Genomic DNA, 20,686 nt, shown 5'->3' on the forward strand with positions numbered 1-20,686 from the left:
TATTATTATTATTATTATTATTATTATTATTATTATTATTATTATTTCGAAGGCATTTCCCGCCTTTTCACAAACACACAGTAATAGTTCTTCTTATCCCTCCGATGCTTCTTACCTCTATGAAGCCTGCGCAGAACACAGCGAATTAGCAGAACGACTGCGACCAGCAGCAACACTAGTCCTAGACTCACTCCAAAGGCCAGCAGCCCCCAGTGCCTGTGAGTCACTAGCAGGGGGGAAAGGAGGTGAGAAAGCAGGTGTAAAAAAACCAACGAAAAAACAAAACAATCCTGCACTACCTTTCCATCTGCTCAGGGATCTAATGTACGTTGTTTCCCTTTCCATCCGAAACGCTCCTAGCAAACTCATTCTCTGAGTGTGGATCTTCATGGAGCCAAAATTTGCACCATCCATTCATGCACAACAGTGGGAGGTATCGCCAGGCTCTGGGGGAACCTCGAGGTATGCGGGAGCACTTTAAAATAAATAAATAAATCTAAGGGCCGTGTGTGTGTGTGTGTGTGTGTGTGTGTGTGTGTGTGTCAAGGAGAACCAAAACAGACCAATGAAGACTGAACGTGCTCAGTGGCCACAAAATGTTGAATGCCTCTTGGAGGGTGGGGGGGGGGTGGAATGGAGTATTATGGAAGATAGCAGGACTGACAGGAACCCAGCATGAACCAAGCCAGACCCTGCATTCATCATCGGAGGTCCTTCTTCATGTTGTGCCCTCTCCAAGACAGGTGTGGAGGGTGGCAATGTGAGAACAGGCCTTTTCAGTGGTGGCTCCTCACTTAAGGAATGCTCTCCCTAGGGAGGCACCGCCTGACATCATCACTGACTACATGTAGGCACCAGGCAACCCCTTTTTTCCCTTTTCAACCAAGCTTTTTTTTTTTGTCCTTTTGCTTAGAGTGCCATAAATAATAACAGTATCAACCTGAATGGGAGCACTCCCTACTGCAACCTTTTGTTGCAGGGCCCACTTGCCCATCCTAAAATATAAAGATTTGATGCCATCCTTTCTCTCCATGGTATGTATATGTGCTACTAATCCTCTTATGACTAACCCTACTAGGGAGCCTTAGCATTGCAGCAACACGCCTTGAGGACTCTGTCCTTCAATGTAGAGTCTTCACTGAGGACTCTCCTTCATGGGAGGATTTTAAGCAGAAGTTGGATGGTCATCTGTCTTGGATGCTTCATTTGAAATTCCTGCATCACAGGGGGTTGGGTAGGATGACCCTTGCTGTCCCTTCCAACTCTATGATTCTATGTTCTCCCAGAGGGTACTGATATTTTTTCCCATTCGCTGGCTGACAAAACAGGTTCCCCATCCCTGCCTGCACAAAAGAACAAGTGATTCATGCACTACAACCCGTCTCCGTATACTACAAGATCTAGAACATCTAGTTCTGACTCATTACTCTTTCCAAGAAGACTTTTCACTATTCCACATTTAGCTGGGGCCATGGGCATAGCCAAGGGTGGTGGGGGGCGGGCAGGGAAGGGCAGCTGCTGCTGCCCCCCTAAATCAATAAAATATACACAGCTAACTGAGGTTCTGCCCCTCCTAACAAAAATCATGGCTACGCCCATGGCTGGGACCCAGCACTGCTCCCTCAGAAAAACAACAAGGCACCGTCTCGCAAGGAATGACACACGCAGCCACTCCCCACAATGGGGCAAGGTGCTGTTCTTTAAATCCCTCCCACTCCCAAACTAATACGGGATGGCAACTTACCATCTGGGCACAGAAGCTGTTTGCCAGCGAAGCGCACATCTGAACGCCAGACCTGACAAACCAGAAGAAGAGAGAAGGCAGAACACTTGAAACTGGTTTTAGTGACACAAGACCGCAGTAGCTCACACGTTTTGCAATGGTTGGCCAGTGGTGCCGGCCTCCGGGATCGAGCCCTACCTACTGCTGAAACTGTTCTCTACTGAGCAAGGTTCTACTCAAAGTCAACAAAAGAGGTTTAAAGACTCTCTCAAGGCAAATCTATAAAAAAAGAAAAGGTAACATAAACACCGACAACTGGGAAACACTGGCCGGCGAGCGCTCCAATTGGAGATCAGCCTTTACCTAAGGTGTCATGGGCCTTGAAGACGCTCGAACTCAGGATGAAAGGGAGAAACGTGCTAAGAGGAAGGTGCGCTTGGCAAACCCTCACCGTGATCAACTCCCGCCTGGAAACCTACCGTTTCCAGAATGGATCCAGAATTGGCCCCCACAGTCACTTACAGACTCGCTGTTAAAACCGTGTTTATGGAAGACAATCTTACTCGGCTACAAATGATCACCAAAGAAGAAGAAGACTCAAAGTAGACCCACTGGAATTAATTAACTTAAGCTAACTATATCTATTAACAGTTACAGGTGGGTAGCCGTGTTGGTCTGCCATAGTCAAAACAAAATAAAAAATTCTTTCCAGTAGCACCTTAGAGACCAACTAAGTTTGTTCTTGGTATGAGCTTTTGTGTGCATGCAGGATCTGGTGACTTCTGTTTCAGTGTATCTGAAGAAGTGTGCATGCACACGAAAGCTCATACCAAGAACAAACTTAGTTGGTCTCTAAGGTGCTACTGGAAGGAATTTTTTTATTTTTTATTTTGTTTTGACTATGTCTATTAACTCCAAGGTGACTCCTCTGGGCAGGACTAGCAGTGGATACAATCCAATGTATATTACAACACAGGGTGGGTTGGGGCTTAGGTTGGTCCTTACCAGTACACAACTTGTCAAGGTCCGCCAAGGAAGGATGAGGTCCAGGTCTCCCAGGCTTGATCCCTCTAGCTGCAAAACATAAGGGTGAGTTGGACATGAGGCCCAGTCCTCTGTCTCACTCCAGAACAAAATGCAGCCCATTTACCGCACCTTCCCTCACCTATTATAGAATCATAGAACTGTAGAGTTGGAAGGCACCCCAAGGGTCATCTAGTCCAACCTCCCTACAATGCAGAAATCTCAGCTAAAGCATCCACGACAGATGGCCATCCAACCTCTGCTTAAAAACCTCCAAAGGAGGAGAGCCTATCACCTCCCGAGGGATTTCGTTCCACTATCAAACAGCTTGTACTGTCAGAAAGATCTTCCTGATGTTTAGCCGAAATCTCCTTTCTTGTAACTTGAAGCCATTGGTTCGACTCCTACCCTCCAGAGCAGGAGAAAACAATCTTGCTCCGTTTTCCACGTGACAGCCCTTCAGATATCTGAAGATGGCTATCATATCTCCTCTCCTCTCGGTGTTCTCTTTTCCAGGCTGAACATACCCAGCTCCTTCAACTGTTCTTCACAACCCTTAGTTTCCAGACTTTTGATCATCTTGGTCGCCCTCCTCTGCACACGTTCCAGCTTGCCAATATCCTTCTTAAATTGTGGTACCCAGAACTGGCCACAGTACTCCAGGTGCAGTCTGACCAAGGCAGAATAGAGCAGTACTATTACTCTGGCAGATCGCCGAAGAATTGATGCTTTTGAATTATGCTGATGGAGGAGACTCTTGAGAGTCCCATGGACTGCAAGAAGATCAAACCTATCCATTTTCAAGGAAATCGGCCCTGGGTGCTCACTAGAAGGACAGATCCTGAAGTTGAGGCTCCAGTACTTTGGCCACCTCATGAGAAGAGAAGACTCCCTGGAAAAGACCCTGATGTTGGGAAAGATGGAGGGCACAAGGAGAAGGGGACGACAGAGGATGAGATGGTTGGACAGTGTTCTCGAAGCTACTAACATGAGTTTGGCCAAACTGCGGGAGGCAGTGAAGGATAGGCGTGCCTGGCGTGCTCTGGTCCATGGGGTCACGAAGAGTCGGACACGACTGAACGACTGAACAACAACAACAACATTACTTCCCTTGATCTGGACGCTGTATGCTTCTACTGATGCAGCCTAGAATAGGATTAGCTTTTTTTGCTGCTGCATCACAGTGTTGACTCATGCTCAGCTTGTGGTCCACTAAGACCCGCCCTAGATCCTTTTCACACGCACTACTGGCGAGCCAGGTGTCCCCCATCCTATATTTGTGCAGCTGGTTCTTCCTGCCTAAGTGCAGAACCTTACATTTCTCCCTTCTGAAATTAATTTTGTTGGTTTGGACCACTCCGCGTGGATCCCAACCCAAGTTAACCCTCCTCCTCTCCAGCTCCAAAAGTCACTTACATGGGTGATGGTGTAGACAGGTGGTTCAGGCTCACACTGGCGCGGAGATTGCTTCTGACATAAGGCCGAGCTGAAGGATGCTGGTACGCGAGAATGAAAGTGCAAGTGGAGCTGCCAAGGCTTGACACTCATAGATACATTCCAGGCAGTGTCTAGGAAGAAAAAAACGGCACCAAGTTGTTCTAATGTCTCAGACCTTTTAAGGCATATGTTTGCACTTTAAACAAAAAATTAGATTCTTATAAAATTTTAGGCGCATCCGATATGCATGTGACTGCGCATGTGCGCTGAACCTGGAAACGTCAAAGAAACTACACAGAAAAGGGCAGAACAGGGTGGAGGTGAAATGGGGGTGTTTCTAGGCTTTTCCAATGGTGTTTCGAATATACGCGATTTCACATAAACGCACGGTGCCTTGGAACGTAATGCCCGCGTAAGCCGCGTAACAACATCATACATGCATAAAATACATCCCAGAAGGTGGAGTTTAGGCAACGCATCCAAATCACTCTTATAGGCCTTAGCCTCCACTGGAGATATCCATCTAGGGGTCTTTCTCTCCAATAAGTCTTTGTTTCGAATCCAAACCTGATACAAGGCATTTCTAATGACATGATTCTTAAAAGCCTTGTGGGCCTTAACCTTATCGTACCAAAGATATGCGTGCCAGCCAAAAACATTATCGTGTCCCTCCAAGTCCAACACATCCGTGTTTTCTAGCTTAAACCAGTCCTTTAGCCAACAAAAGGCTGCCACTTCAAAATAAATCCTTAGGTCTGGCAGGGAGAATCCACCTCTCTCCTTGGAGTCTGTCAAGATCTTATATTTTATTCTAGGTTTCTTCCCCTGCCAGATAAATTTAGATAAATCCTTTTGCCATCTTCTGAAAACACATCCAAATCAACACAGGTTTATAAAAAAAAAACTAAAGCAGGGGCAAGTGAATAAACCATAAATAGGTATCCTTGCGGTTAGTTCAGCGCCACTTACACCAGCGACAACTGTAGGCTGTGAGCATTCTGTTTCTGCTACTTCACCACATGAGGGTGCAATTGTGTTTCAGTGTTAACAATGCAAACACAGCTCTTCCAGATTAAAGGGAAACAAGTTACAAGACTGCTCAAAACTAAGCAGGGACATTCAACTTTAAAATCCACATAACAAGCCATGCTGTTTTCACAAAACAACGTTGGGGCGAGAATCTTCACCTTGCTTTAGACTTACTACAAACACCAAGGAAGTCTTTTGTTTCATTCGTTCATTGTTTATGGTCAACACATTTTCTGCCAGTTAAGAGGACCGTGCATTTACACCATGTGTAGGCAAACTAAGGCCCGGGGGCCGGATCTGGCCCAATCGCCTTCTAAATCCGGCCCATGGACGGTCCAGGAATCAGCGTGTTTTTACATGAGTAGAATGTGTGCTTTTATTTAAAATGCATCTCTGGGTTATTTGTGGGGCATAGGAATTTGTTCATTTCCCCCCTTCAAAATATAGTCCGGCCCCCTGCTGAAAAAGTTTGCTGACCCCTGATTTACACTAACAGCTGGGCAGCTACCAGTCACAAAAAATGCTGGAAAACAACATCAGCTGATCAGGGTTCTCTCCTCCCTAGCAGAGGCCTGTACCCCCGCAATAAAAATACAGTGGTACCTCGACTTACGAATTACTCGACATACGAATTTTTCAACTTACGAATGGACATCCGTTGGCGGTTTTAGATGGGGCTTACTCGACTTATGAATTTTAGATGCGGTTTACTCGACTTATGAATTTTTCCGAATTTTTCGTTTCCAATGCATTCCTATGGGAAAATCGCTTTTTTTGACTTACGAATTTTTCGACCTACGAATGTGCATTCGGAACGGATTAAATTCATAAGTCGAGGTACCACTGTACTACAGATCAGTTTTTCTGCACAGCATTTCTCCCTTTGGTTAAGTGACAGCTTCCCTGGACGGAAAGCTTGAGCGACGACGTGCAAAAGGGATGTAACCCAGAGGTACAGCCTGTGATTTGTTTGTAAAAGGTGCTGGGTTAATTCCTGGCATCTCGAAAGGGGGTGGGGGAAAAAATCACAGGTAGCAGGGTGGGCTCTCGACTCTGGGAAAGCGTCTGCAACCCCTGAAATCTCCCACTGCTCATGAGATTGGGGTGGTGTGCAACATTATGTTGCAGGGAGGCAAAGACAGAGACTCTGTCTGAGCACTGGGGTTGCCAGTGACTAATCTCAAAGCAGGCTATCATGCCATTAACAGCTGAGTGGGGGCACCCAGACTGCCCTTACAAGCCTGTCTCCTTACTTACAGCCAAGACAGAGAAAGCAGTGGCTGACAGCCTCTATCCTATTCCTTAGTGTTCCCTTTATAGGACTTAGTATGGCAGAGAATGGACACAAAACCAGATTCAGTTGGCTCTGCCTGCCATTGGCTCTGGCTCCATCTACTGTCGGCCTCCTTCCCTTCTGCCCTACCAGTCCCAACAAGCACCAGCCTCCATTGACAGCTGAACAGCAATGAGACGACTTGTGTCTTACTGTCATGATGGGAAAGGAATGTACAGGCAGAGAAAACAGCTTTGGGTCCGTGCTTGCAACCCTAATGAGCATGATCTCTGGTTCAGTGAGAAGGAAATCGCCTCCCTTGCCCCAATCATCACCTCCCCATCAACCTATGATACCAAACCAGTGGGTTTGAGCTGCAGACTCACCTGTCTGGAGTGGGCACTTAATGTGGACGCTGTTTCCATAGGAAAACTAGAAAAGACAGACAGCAAAGAAACCGGATCACTGGAAGAGCTGGGGCTGGTTAAACCAAACCAGCAACTCACACTCACAGAATGAAAGAACAACAAAATCAGCAGCAGTCCTCAATTCTACCCCCCTGCCTTCCTTCAAACACCTTTAGCGGGGAAAGAAAACCCACCTCCCCATTCCTCCAGTGACGGACAACCTTGAATGCAGTCGTACCTTGGATCCCAAAAGCCTTGCGAGTCGGACGTTTTGGCTCCCGAATGCTGCAACCCCGGAAGTGATTGTTCTGGTTTGCAAACGTTCTTTGGAACCCGAACGTGCGACGCAGCTTCCGATTGGCTGTAGGAGCTTCCTGCAGCCAATCGGAAGCCGTGCCTTGGTTTCCAAATGTTTTGGAAGTCGGACGGACTTCTGTGACGGATTCCATTCGACTTCCGAGGTACCACTGTGTAGGACTTGAATTGATCTCATCGATCAAGCCAACTTAAAACTAAAACCATCAAGTATTTATCCAAACCTGCTCTTATAATAAAAGACATGGGGAGCTGCTTTTTAACGAGTCTAACCATTGTTCCATCTTGCTCACTACTGCCTACAATGGCTGGGAAATGGCCTTCCGGGATTTCAGACTCCTAGCCCTACCTGGAGATGCTGGGGATCGAACCAGCGACCTCCTGCCTACAAAGCAGCAGATGCTCTACCGCTGAGCCACATCCCTGAGCTCCAGCAATGAAGATTCCACGCCACCCCAGAAAGCAACCTGTCCCAGTGCACCAACACCCAGACAGTTAGCCAGTCGCAAGGACAGCATGGCTTTGGCTCAGCGGCAGATCATCCACCTTGCACACAGAAGGTCCCATGTTCAATCCTTGGCATCTCCAGACCAGGGTGAGAATATGCCTGAAACCATGGAGAGCTGCTACCAGTCAGTGCAAGCAATGTGGAGGTAGAAGGACCTATGGTGTGATGACTCAGTATAAGGCAGCTTCCTAATGTCTTAACTGAATTTTTGTGCTTGCAGTTTGAGCCCACGACTATGGCTTATCCGGAGCCCCTAAGACTGCAGACTTGGGAGTCAGCACCATGTACATTGTAAACAACCAAAAACTTCAGCAGGATTTGGATAACGTTTGCAATGTCCTAAAAACTAAGGTAAAATTGGATTATATAAGAAAAATAGAGAAAATAAGTGAAGCAGTTGGAAAAGATTGGAAATGGTAACCATGGAAGGGTGGAGGGGAGTCAAAGGATTCAGGGAATCCTCAATGATGATGAAGATGTTGTTGTTTATTGTTTGAATTTAAATTCGCAATGTAAAACACAATTAAAAAAAAAGATTTATAAGAAAGTCAGCCCCATTGGACACAGTGGAACTTCCTCCTGAGTCAACCTTCATATGACTGCACTGCACATCACATGGTCTGTCTTCCTTTGGACAAAAGCTTTATGCTTTTGAAGGCTTATCGAGTGTAACCTTTTTCATACTCTGTGACGTATGGAAAACCCCCAGCAGGGACTGAGAGCTCATCAGTACCTCAGGCTTGGGCTTTCTAGGATTGGGACAAGCCTAGGTGTCAGGGAACTGTCCCCGATGCAGCGCAAGGTGGTGGAAGGGCTCTCAGGATGCTACAGAGAGCCCCAGTCCCACCTGGCCAGCAGCTCCTCCTCTGGCAGCGAAGGGAGAGGAGGGGCATGGAGAGGAGGGGCATGGTTCTCAGGGGAAGGGGAGTTGAGGCTCTGGGGATGTAAGAGAGACCCAACACTTCCCTGGTCCCAAGGGCGATACAGGGGGTACGCAACTTCCGTCGCCCCAAAGGCGTCATGGGGTGAAACGAAAGGATGGAAGGCGGGGTTTTTGTATACCGAAACTCTTTTGTTGGGGTCAGAACCGGAAGGAGCCATTCCCGGATTCTGACACCACTTGATACAGACATGAACTTTTTAGCTCTGCACTGTACATAGTTGCACAATAAAACTATAAAAGGAAACAGCGGAGTCCTGCCTGTTTACTCATGAGCAACCAACTAAGGACCTTACACTAGGTGAGCCTTGGATAGGCCTTGAGAGGACATCCCTTGGTTGAGGACCACCTTGTCCAGATCAGGGCATGCCAAGTCATATCCTTCCGCAATAACAGAAGTGAAGTTCACTTTTTTTTTAAAGCACACAAACATCTATATCCCAATGCTATCTACTCAATCCTATGATGGTAATACAACTCCCAAGCTTTCCATTGCTTTCCTGAGACTGTGCAGAGTCCAGATGGCTGCAAGTGGCAACAGATTTGGGCAGAGAAGATCTGGCACTAGGTAACCGACTTGCAAGTGTCCGGTGCGAGTAGCGACTGGGGAGCAGGCCTCACCTTGAAGCAGAGCCGAGGGTGAACATCCACCTCCTTAAAGATATACTCCTAGAGAAAGAAAAAAACACATGCGAGGATAGTCTTGTTTCGTTTATTCGCAATATCCATCTATCGCTTAGTATGCAAGACCTCTATGCAATAAGGCACAGTAAGATCATTTCAAAAGCACTCTGTTATCTTCTCTCCTATATCAATTTCCACAACCCGACATAGCAAGGGTGAGGGAATCTGTGACTTTTCAGATGTTGTTGGCATCCAACTCCCATACACTCCTGCGAGCCGGGCCAACAGATTGACATTTGATGCAATTCAGCATTGAAGGCAAGCTTTCTAATGAGTAATGTTTTATTATGTTTTTCTATAGGTTGGAAGCCGCCCAGAGTGCCTGGGGCAACCCAGTCAGATGGGCAGGGTGCAAATAATAAAATTTATTATTATTATTATTCCTTGGGAAAAGAAGAAGAAGAGTTTGGACTTGATATCCCGCCTTTCACTCCCCTTAAGGAGTCTCAAAGCGGCTAACTAGCTCCTTTCCCTTCCTCCCCCACAACAAACACTCTGTGAGGTGAGTGGGGCTGAGAGACTTCAGAGAAGTGTGACTAGCCCAAGGTCACCCAGCAGCTGCATGTGGAGGAGCGGGGACGCAAACCCGGTTCCCCAGATTACGAGTCCACCGCTCTTAACCGCTACGCCACGCTGGCACCCAGCACAAAAAAGCACAGGACAAGTGGGAAACTGCTTGAACCTGTGCTTTCAAGGCACGAAACAAGTGGACGTGTTGACAAGCCCTAACGCTTCCTCCAGTTCAGCCATCCTTTAAACACCCCAATCTCCCCTCTTTTACTCTTTACATTGGGGAAGGAGCACCAATAAGTATTTACCCTTAACGAGCACATACTGCTTAAGCCTGAACCACTTGTTTGTGCAAACAGGCTTGCCAGTCCCCTGCCTTGGTGGCTCAAAGGCATCAAGCAATGATTCAGCAGCTAAATATCCCTCCACGTGCCTCTACTGCTCCCTTTCCCTACCTGCTGCGGCAAACCGAGCTCTACCACAAGCAGGTAGGGAAGGCAGGCATCAGTTCTGAACAAACGTCACCATAAGAGCACCCTTGGATCGTTACCCGTTACCACCCCACCGAGCTAATATGACCGTCCCACCCCTTCACCTGACGTAATCCTGTGACTGTGGAATTGGGGATGTCTTGACAGGCCGCACCCGGAGCGGCGCTTTCTTTCCAGCATAGGGAAGCAGTGGGATGAAGCAGGCAGCGGCCGCTCAGAGACATAGCCATTTCAGCCTTGCCGCTGTTGCTGTAGTTGCGAAAAATCACCGAGGACCACAGATCTGGACCATCTAGAAGAGAGGCAGGAGCGGAGGTGATTAAGACTGTTGAGTCCCCAATAGACACTGATATCTTATAACAGGGATGAGGAACCTGTGGCCTAGTGCATGCTGTTGGAACCAAGCAGAGGGCCTTCTCGGTGGTGGCGCCTGCCCTGTGGAACGCCCTCCCATCAGATGTCAAGGAAATAAACAACTATCTGACTTTTAGAAGACATTTGAAGGCAGCCCTGTTTAGGGAAGTTTTTAATGTTTGATGTTTTGTTGTATTTTTAATGTTTTGTTGGAAGCAGCCCAGAGTGGCTGGGGAAACCCAGCCAGATGGGCGGGGAAGAAAGAAAGAAAGAAAGAAAGAAAGAAAGAAAGAAAGAAAGAAAGAAAAGAAGAAAGAAGAAAGAAAAAGAAAGAAGAAAGAAAGAAAAGAAAAGAAGAAAGAAAGAAAGAAAGAACGAAAGAAAGAAAGAAAGAAAGAAAGAAGAAAAAAGAAAGAAAGAAAGAAAGAAGAAAGAAAGAAAGAAAGAAAAGAAGAAAGAAAGAAAGGAAGAAAGAAAGAAAGAAAGAAAGAAAGAAAGAAAGAAAGAAAGAAAGAAAGAAGAAAAGAAAGAAAAGAAGAAAGAAAGAAAGAAAAAAGAAAGAAAGCAAGAAAAGAAAGAAGAAAGAAAAGAAAGAAAGAAAGAAAGAAAGAAAGAAGAAAGAAAGAAAGAAAGAAAGAAAGAAAGAAAAAAGAAGAAAGAAAGAAAGAAAGAAAGAAAAGAAAGAAAGAAAGAGAAAGAAAGAAAGAAAGAAAGAAGAAAGAAAGAAAGAAGAAAGAAAGAAGAAAGAAAGAAGAAAGAAAGAAAGAAAGAAAGAAGAAAATAATAATAATAATAATAATATAATTATTATTATTATTATTATTATTATTACCCAGAACTACCTAGTTCAAGTTGTGCCCTTTAACCACTACATCACATTGGCTCTCTCTTTGTCTGCTGGACTCTTTATTGAATCAAGTAGGCACTTCCAGCAAAACAAAAAACAAGGGGGGCAGGAACACCAATAGCACCTCATTTTTATACCCAAGTAAATGCATTATTAGGGACCCAGGTGGCGCTGTGGCTTAAACCACAGAGTCTAGGGCTTGCCGATCAGAAGTTCGGTGGTTTGAATCCCTGCGACGGGGTGAGCTCCTGTAGTTCGGTCCCAGCTCCTGCCCACCTAGCAGTTCGAAAGCACATCAAAGTGCAAGTAGATAAATAGGGACCGCTCCGGCGGGAAGGTAAACGGCGTTTCCGTGCGCTGCTCTGGTTCGCTAGAAAGCGGCTTTGTCATGCTGGCCACATGACCCGGAAGCTGTCTGCGGACAAACGCCGGCTCCCTTGGCCTATAGAGCGAGATGAGCGCCGCAACCCCAGAGTCGGACACGACTGGACCTAATGGTCAGGGGTCCCTTTACCTTTTTAAATGCATTATTAGTCTAATGGGCAGAGCCAGAGAGCAATTTAGTTCTAATTGAACAGGGGGCTGCATTCTTTCATTAGGGCTAACTGACCAGAGAAAAAGCAGTCTGCTCTACTTCTCCACCTTTAACAGCAGCTCAATGTGCAGAAAACAGCAGGTGAACATTTCACAGCAAGAAGCTATGCATACTTGCTAACACCTGCACACCAAGGTCCCGTCAAAGGCACAGGAGCAGAGGCTAGCTGTAAGGTCCTTATGGTGGTTACTCAGGAGTAACGAGGCAGAAACTCCGGCATGTCTTTTATCAGATTTATTGTGCAAAATTATTTACAGTGCAGAGCAAGCAAGTTCATGACCATCTCAGTCACTCGCAGAATCCGGGAGTGGCCCTTTCTGGCTACATCCCCAACGTAAGAATTTTGGGACCCCGAGTCTCCTCCTCCTCCCCTCCTTGCGTTTCACCCCTCTGCGCAATTGGGGCTGGAAATGTCGTACCTCCCTCCTGGTCAGCCAGACGAGATGAGGCGCTGGGGCTCTCCGCAGTATCTCCAAGCCCTTTCCCCACCCGGCTGCCCATTTCCCTCTCCTCCCTACTAGAGGCATTGCTGCTTCCCGCGACGGAAGAGGTACTGCTGTCCAGGTGGCATCGGGGCTCTCTGTATTCTGACAGAGCCTCAGCCCCACTCCCGCTGCCCGGTGGCAGTTCCCTGACACTAGCAAATAAATTTGGCATGCCTGTCCTCCACAGCAGACCTTACCTACCTAAAATAAACACTATTGCCATAATAGCCATGTATGTGATGAATCAGGTTATAGTTAGGGGCTGTTTAGAGACCCAGGGAGTTTTAAGGGTTAATGGAATCCCCAGGTAGAGTGACAGACACCCTTGAGAGGCGGGACATTCCGCATTTTAAAAGGAGGGAGCTGCCGTTAGGGTGGTTGATTGGGGGGTTGGAGAGTGGTGACTGAAGAAGGAGGGTGTGTGGAGAAGTTAGGTTTAGGTTAGGTTAGGAACATTAAAGATGTGTTTAGGTTTATGTTGATGAAACAAAGAATATACACTGATAACGAACTAAGCTTATGAACCTATACTGAAACCGCTATGCTTTGTATTAAATAAAGAACTCTTGTTTTTTGAGCCAAGTCGTCGTTCTTTTGGTCCAGCAGGTTATCTAAGCTCTTGAGGAGGGGAGTTCAGGTAAAGGGCAAAACTAATCTGAAAGAAGATAGTTTGTGTCTTAGAATTCCCTCAGGAGGGGCTAGTGGGCAAGAAACCTGGGTTTGCCACAAAGTTGCTAAGAGGGCTTAGTCAACTGGTATAGTGAGGGGATCTAATAAAGAGAGGCCCCGAACTATAGGCAAAAGAGAGGTTTAACCCCAAAGCCCAGAGCAGTGGAAATAACCCGTCCGCTGGACAGTAAAACCCCTGTTACTAAGAGATTCCCAGTTTATTAAATAAAGGGAAAGACAGTAACAGACGGACCTCAAAGGGACAGGTGGGGTGAGAGTTAATTTAACCCAGAACACCTGAGTAAAAACGTAACTTAGTAACAAGGGGAGAGTTTGAGGTGGAGGTTCGTCACACCATGCAGCCCTAGCAGCAACAGAGCTAGACAGCATTGGCAGAGCCCCGCTGTCAGAATAAAGCAAAAACTCACAGGCCTCTGGCTGATCCCAGAAAGGGCACGCTTTTTTGCGCAGGCTGTCGTGGTGCTCATGATACGATGCCTGGAACAGAAGTGAGGGAAGTTAGATCCAAGTGGGCTGCTTCCCAGCCTTGATTCCCTCTGCGGTCCCCAGGGGGGCTCCCACCCATGTGCTAAGAGGCACCCAAGAAAAAATGACAGGTGAGCCCATTCTGTCCTGGGGTGCTTCCAGATTGTGGGCTTGGGGTGGGGGGCTTAACACTGTAAACGGGTCGTTCACAAACAAGTCAAATCCGGATGAAATTGGTGGGGGCGTGGGGAATGATGGACTGGAATTTGATGCCAACGAAGCTGCAAAAGTTGCATGCATAAAGAGCAACCATCCCGCAATCAACACCCATCTGGAAGCATTCTTGGATGTTCTGTCCCCTGGCCAGCCTTGGCCACATGGCCACTTTCTTTAGAGGGCCTGGTGTGGGTGGGAGGGGCTCTCAGAATCTTTAAAAGACACAGCCACCCACAAACCTAAGCGAAACCTGCCACAAGACTGAGCCACAGAAGTAAGCCCCAGCTCACGTTCCTCTCCTCCAGCCTTCCCCAGCTTGGTGCTCCCCAGTTGTTTTGGACTACAACAGCTGGTGGGGGGTTACAGTCCAAAGCAGTCAGAGGGAACCAGGTTGCAGAAGGCTATTTTAATCCTTCTTCCCCAGGGGTCAGCAAACTTACCGCGCCTCGGGCCGGTGTCTCCAGCACCAATCACGTGGCGGGCCGGAGGGCAGGGGAGCGCGCGCCCATACGCATGCGCACACGCTATTTCCGGCGAACTTCCGGGTTGGAGGAGCACCGGAAATAGCTTGTGTGCCTTCTCCGACCCAGATGTGCACCGGAAATAGCGTGTGCGCATGCGTACAAGTTATTTCCAGTGCTCCTCCGACCAGAAAGTGGGTAGCTGCGTAGTGCAGCAACGGTAAGAGCGGGCGGTGGCAGCGGTCACCGCAGGCCGGATAAACAAGTCCCTTGGGCCTTATCCAGCCCGCAGACCTTAGTTTGGGGACCCCTGTTCTGTCCCCTCCCTGTTCGGTTTGTGCATCTCCCCGCCCAACCACCCACCCACAAGGGAGATGTGTCTCTAGACGTGCCTCCCACTGAAAAGTGTTGGAACGGTGGGCCCCTCAGCATGATGTGCACGCACCTCGATACATAAGCATGGGAGCAGGAGCTCATACGTCAGCAGAGCAGGGTGATGCTTGGAGACCAGAACCTGGGAAGAGGAGAACAAGGCCATAACATTGAGGCTCTGGCACAGAATATAAGCTTGTAATTCTTCTTACTCAGCCCATACATTCCCCTTCATATCCCTCCAGTCTGTTGGTCCTGCCTTTTCCTCCCCCACGCCCCCATTATTTTATTGTTTTATTGTTTGTACAGGAAGCAACAGCCTCCTTGCTCTTCCTTCCTACTAGACGGGTCCATTTCTTTTCTTTCTTTTCCTCCCTTCTTTCTAAATTTATTTGGTTTTTCAGATTAAACTTTTGCAGTCATATATCAAACATAGACCAAACATAAAAACAAGATTCCAAGGAATCTCTTGGACTTCCCTCCTCCCCTTTGTGGTTCCTATTGTTAATCATTTCCTCCCGCATCTTTTACGATGATCCAGATCTTTTAAATCTCCATTGTGTCCAAAATTCACCATTAACCTACAAGTGATATTGCAATCCTACTAATGATTTTAAATGTTTACAATGGTCTTTAAGGTAAGTTATAATTCCCCCCCCCCCCAATTCCTTATTAAAATTTTGGTCTTCCTGATGTTGGCTATTTCCGGTCGTTTTAGCCATTTCGTCATAATCCATCAACATGATCTGCCATTTTTCTCTGGTAGGGACTTTTATCTTCTTTTAGATGGGTCCATTTCTGTTCCTCCTCTGCATCCTTCCCCTCTAAGGTCTCACCTGCTGGTGGAAAGGCTGGCGCAGTTCCTCGCACTCCAGAGCCAGCTGGTGGCAGAGGCGTACTGTGATGTCAGGGCCCTCGGTGACAGACACCTCAATAGCCCGTGCTGCTGGCACCCATCTGTGGTGGAACTCTGGAACTTCTGGGGAAGGAAAAACAGGCTGTGGCAGAGGAGAAAACCCAACCTGGAGCAGGACATTTGGAACGCTGCTGCTGCTGCTGCAACAGATGTGTTTCAAGGCTTTGTGTATGTGAGGTAACACATGGCGTTGGTATGGAAATGTTGCAAAGCCACACAGGATTATCCTGCTATTATTGCATATTCTATTGGCTATCAGCCATTGTGTGTACTTTGATATAGGATTAAATTCTTGCATGTGCAAGTAACAGAAATATGTTATGCTCATCTAAGACCTTGGCCTCTCTCCCTTCTGCATTGGTCACAGAACAATTCTGAACAAAATAGAAAATTCTTTCCAGTAGCACCTTAGAGACCAACTGAGTTTGTTCTTGGTATGAGCTTTCGTGTGCATGCACACTTCTTCAGATACACCACTGGAAAGAATTTTCTTTTTTGTTTCGACTATGGCAGACCAACACGGCTACCCACCTGTAACTAGAACAATTCTGGTTTCAGGTAGGTAGCCGTGTTGGTCTGCCATAGCCAAAAAAAAAAAAAAAAAAAAAAAATCCTTCCGGCAGCACCTTAGAGACCAACTAAGTTTGTTCTTGGTATGAGCTTTTGTGTGCATGCACACTTCTTCAGATACACTGAAACAGAAGTCACCAGACCCTTATGTATATAGTGAGAGAGTGGGGAGGGGTATTACTCAGAGAGTCCTTTTACTCAGAACAATTCTGGGATGCCAAGGAGGGCACTTTGAATACCATCTATGACCAGTGTTTACTGAGCACCATTTCCCCCCAGCACAGAATTTGAAGATTTTTCTAGGCACAGAATTCCAGACCCCTCAGCAATGGCAGTAGGCCAGGCCTGTGTGTATTCTAGCCATGTCTTACCTAATTGGTTGTGAGGGATGAAAAGGCTTTCGTTCATGCTCAGCACCCCGCCAGGAATGGTTTCCAGCGAAACAAGCACCCGGCGGCCACTCTCTGCTGGGAAACAGTCAAACAGCACCTGCCACTGGAGAAGGGAATGCCACAGTGAGAATGGTGCTGCTCACCCATATCCCCTGCTTGTAAATCATGCTGGAATCTTGGCCTGCCCCAAGCTGGAGTAACCCCTGTAACTTGTTGCTGCTACGCTATTGCTCTGTAAGCGATTATCTGGTGAATCTCTTAAACAGCAAGAGTCCACAAAACATACAAGCCAGACTTCACACTCTACTGCATCATCACACCCAGTGCTTTTTGGGGTATGAGGTGTCACCGTGAATATCTTGGCAATGGAGCAGCAGTTGTGAGTACAAAATGAAATCCAGTGACTTGCGCAGGGTCTTGAACATACCAGTTTTCAATTTGTAAAAATAAAAATAAAAAGCCCTCATGAATTTAACCTTAAAAGGCTGAAGCAAATTATGTTAATTCCCAAGTCTTCTTCATCAGTTAATTGTAGAAAGGAAGTACAGTACAGTGGTACCTCGGGTTAAGAACTTAATTCGTTCCGGAGGTCCGTTCTTAACCTGAAACTATTCTTAACCTGAAGCACCACTTTAGCTAATGGGGCCTCCCGCTGCCGCTGCACTGCCTGGGCACAATTTCTGTTCTTATCCTGAAGCAAAGTTCTTAACCTGAAGTGTTATTTCTGGGTTAGCGGAGTATGTAACCTGAAGCGTATGTAACCTGAGGTACCACTGTAGTACCTTGGTTTACAAACTTAATCCATTCCAGAAGTCTGTTCTTAAACCAAAGCGTTCATAAACCAAGGCATGCTTTCCCATAGCAGCGGGGGATTCAATTTATAAATGGAACACACTCAACAGGAAGCGGAACATGTTCTGCTTCCAAGGCAAAGTTCACAAACCTACTTCTGGGTTTGCAGCATTCTTAATCCAAGTTGTTTGTAAACTAAGCTGTACTTAAACCAAGGTACCACTGTACTTCCACACATTATTTTCCCCACAAGCCTTGCTCGTAAGAGATGGGGTGCCATTCCTCAAGTCCGCCTGAAACTCAAGGGCACAACGATCCCTAAGCCTAGAAGAGCATGCATGCTTGTTGCCGTCACCCAACAGGTCCTCACTGTGCACAAACTCAAGGACATCCCCATTCATTATGAACTTACAAGAAGAAGAGAAGAAGAGTTTGGATTTGATATCCCGCTTTATCACTACCTGAAGGAGTCTCCAAGTGGCTAACATTCTCCTTTCCCTTCCTCCCCCACAACAAATGCTCTGTGAGGTGAGCTGAGAGACTTCAGAGAAGTGTCAAGGTCACCTAGCAGCTGCATGTGGAGGAGCAGGGACACAAACCTGGTTCACCAGATTACGAGTCTACCACTCTTAACCACTACACCACACTGGCTCTCTCAAGGAGTTGTGTTGACCACTGACAGCAAGTTTTTTAGGGTTCAGTCCTGTCCTCTGTACCTTTTCTACTTCAGGCCACAGACATCCCTTAGAACACAAAATAATCTCGGCGTCTGATACATTGCTAGGACCATCGAAAGATGGGGGACTGGGAAGCAGAGCCAAGTTTCTGCCATTTCTAAAACCGAGGCCAAGGTTGAGGAATCTGTGACCCTCCAGAGGTTACCGTACTACAACTCCCTCCCACCCCAAGAATTTAGGTACCCAGAAAATTACACGTTGCTCCTACATTTTGCAAATATGTATGCGCTGCTGTTGAAAGACACCACTATGAATGTATGAAGACTAGTCGTTTCCCAAAGCAACCGTCAAAAAGGGGGTTGTGGTGTATATGTTTCCACCTTTCTTTCCTGGCACAGAACTCCTGTGCTGGCAAGCAGAAGTTCTGAAGCATTTCCCAACACGGAGATAAAGGAGAACTTAATCAGCTGAATTTGGGCCTTTCATACAGCTAATAAACAGAAGGCAGCTACATCCTGTTGAGTGGCAGGAGAGAAGCCTCCCAATCAGACTCCAACACGTCCATAGGAATGGTGATAACTAACCAAGGTTCCAGCGTTTGCTCCTCTGAAGATCTGAAGCCAGCCAGAGCGTTTAGAACTTATAACCAGGAAATGCAGCTCCAGTCCTTCAATGCCTAAGGTCAGGAAAGAGAGAGAGAGAGAAAATAGTGCCAAGGGGAGAGAGAGGCAGTCCAAGGCAACACAAATCTTCACTGAACCCTGGTATTATTTATTACTTTTATTGAATAATTTGTATGCCACTTAATACGGCAGTTTCGAAGCAGTAGAAGCAGTCTACCTCTCCTGGCGCTTACAAGGTGGTCTACTGAACAAGTACATAATATTGTTATGAGTTTGTGGGTGCCAGGGTCCCCTAAATTCCTGGGCCCAATAGGTGCTAGAATTTAATCAAAGCTTGGGAGCCGTAGAGTTGGAAAGGCCCCCAACGGTCATCTGGTTCAACCCCCAGCTATGCAGGAACCTCAGCTAGATCATACATGACAGGTGGCCATCCAACCTGTGCTTAAAAACCTCCAAGGAAGGAGAGACCACAAGCTCCAGAGGGAGACCGTTCCACCGTCGTACAGCTCTTACTGTCAGAAAGTCCCCCCCACCCTGAAGTTTAGTTGGAATCTCCTTTCTTGTAATTTGAAGACATTGATTTGAATCCTGCACTGCAGAGAAGGAGAAAACAAACTTGTCTCCTCTTCCATGTGACAGATGGCTATCATATCTCTTCTCAGTCTCCTCTTTTCCAGGCAAAGCATACCCAGCTCCTTCAACCGTTCCTCATAAGGCTTGGTTTCCAGACCCTTGATCGTCTTGGCTGCCCTCCTCAGCACACGTTCCAGCTTGTCAACATCCTTCTTAAATTGTGGTGCCCAGAATTGGACACGCTCCTAATCCTTCTGAACGACATCCAATTTGCATTCGTTTTCTATATCTTATTGCATCATGAGAACACTTCAATAAAAATAAAATAAAAAAATAAAAAAATCCTTCCAGTAGCACCTTAGAGACCAACTAAGTATGAGCTTTCGTGTCTGGAAGGATTTTTTTTATTTTTTATTTTGTTTTGGCTATGGCAGACCAACACGGCTACCTACCTGACAATAAAAATATTAACTGTAATCTTCTTCCTCGCCACACCTGTTGTAAGAACCCTGGCTGGATCAGGCCCTGGCCCACCCCGCCTTCTCCCACATCATACCTGTAGCGTTCAAAGCCAAGCGAACACGCACACACGTCTGGCCCTTGCGGAACAGCTGAACTGGGCTTAGGCTAAGGCTGGGCACACGCAACGATAGGTCTTCCTGCAGCTTCCGCTGGCATCGGAATTTGGACCGAGGCAGGGCACCATACACTGTAGAAAAGAACAGTAATGCAATTATGGGATAACGCTGGAGAAGCATCTTGGAACAACCAGCCAAGAGGAATGAGGTGTGGGCAGCCCAGTATAAATCCCCCATCAATGCACCATTATTCTGTCCATGACACTTTGCAGAATGCACAGCTGTTACACACCTGCAAAAAAACCACCCGTCTGGAGGGTGCCTTAGGGTTTAAAGTGCTATGAACTAACTTCTGTCGCTTCTGTTGCAATAGATTTAACATGGGTCTTCTCTGGAAATCTGAATTATAGTCCCAGTACTCCAGCCAGCTATAAGCACACTTGCCAGCACTTTGCCATCTCCTCCAACTCAAAAGCCATTAGCCTGTCTCTCTTTCCCTTCCCCCTCTGTAAGGCTCCATACACCTAGAAAGCTAGCATGTCAGGGTGGAGGATTCAGTTGAGCCTTCAGTTGAGCCTCCCTGACACACTTTTTTCTATGTGCGCAGGTTTCCACACACACCCCTCCATGGGGGAACATTCAAGCATGTACCTTCACACCTCTGTGACACTTTTAATAAACTGGCCTGCACTGAGCCTTTGGGAACCTCCAGACTGTCAGTATTTTGTGGGAGCAATTCA

The 20,686-nt window shown here is 46.9% G+C and overlaps 1 protein-coding gene across 1 annotated transcript in view; it reads right to left on the minus strand.

Moving 5' to 3' along the window:
• The window catches only part of IL17RE (interleukin 17 receptor E), a 30,841-nt gene that overhangs the window by 4,178 nt on the left and 5,977 nt on the right, over nt 1–20,686 (minus strand). Inside the window, exons 3-15 of the mRNA XM_033141406.1 lie at nt 19,925–20,077; nt 18,757–18,848; nt 16,683–16,806; nt 15,662–15,804; nt 14,899–14,967; nt 13,719–13,788; nt 10,445–10,632; nt 9,277–9,324; nt 6,872–6,917; nt 4,163–4,314; nt 2,729–2,797; nt 1,745–1,796; nt 116–226 (exon numbers count right to left, since the gene is read on the minus strand). Coding sequence (XP_032997297.1) covers nt 116–226; nt 1,745–1,796; nt 2,729–2,797; nt 4,163–4,314; nt 6,872–6,917; nt 9,277–9,324; nt 10,445–10,632; nt 13,719–13,788; nt 14,899–14,967; nt 15,662–15,804; nt 16,683–16,806; nt 18,757–18,848; nt 19,925–20,077 — 1,317 coding nt within the window. The remainder of the gene's footprint in view (nt 1–115; nt 227–1,744; nt 1,797–2,728; nt 2,798–4,162; nt 4,315–6,871; nt 6,918–9,276; nt 9,325–10,444; nt 10,633–13,718; nt 13,789–14,898; nt 14,968–15,661; nt 15,805–16,682; nt 16,807–18,756; nt 18,849–19,924; nt 20,078–20,686) is intronic.

Source organism: Lacerta agilis, chromosome 2 (assembly GCF_009819535.1).
Source record: "Lacerta agilis isolate rLacAgi1 chromosome 2, rLacAgi1.pri, whole genome shotgun sequence".
In the NCBI taxonomy this organism is placed as follows: Eukaryota; Metazoa; Chordata; class Lepidosauria; order Squamata; family Lacertidae; genus Lacerta; species Lacerta agilis.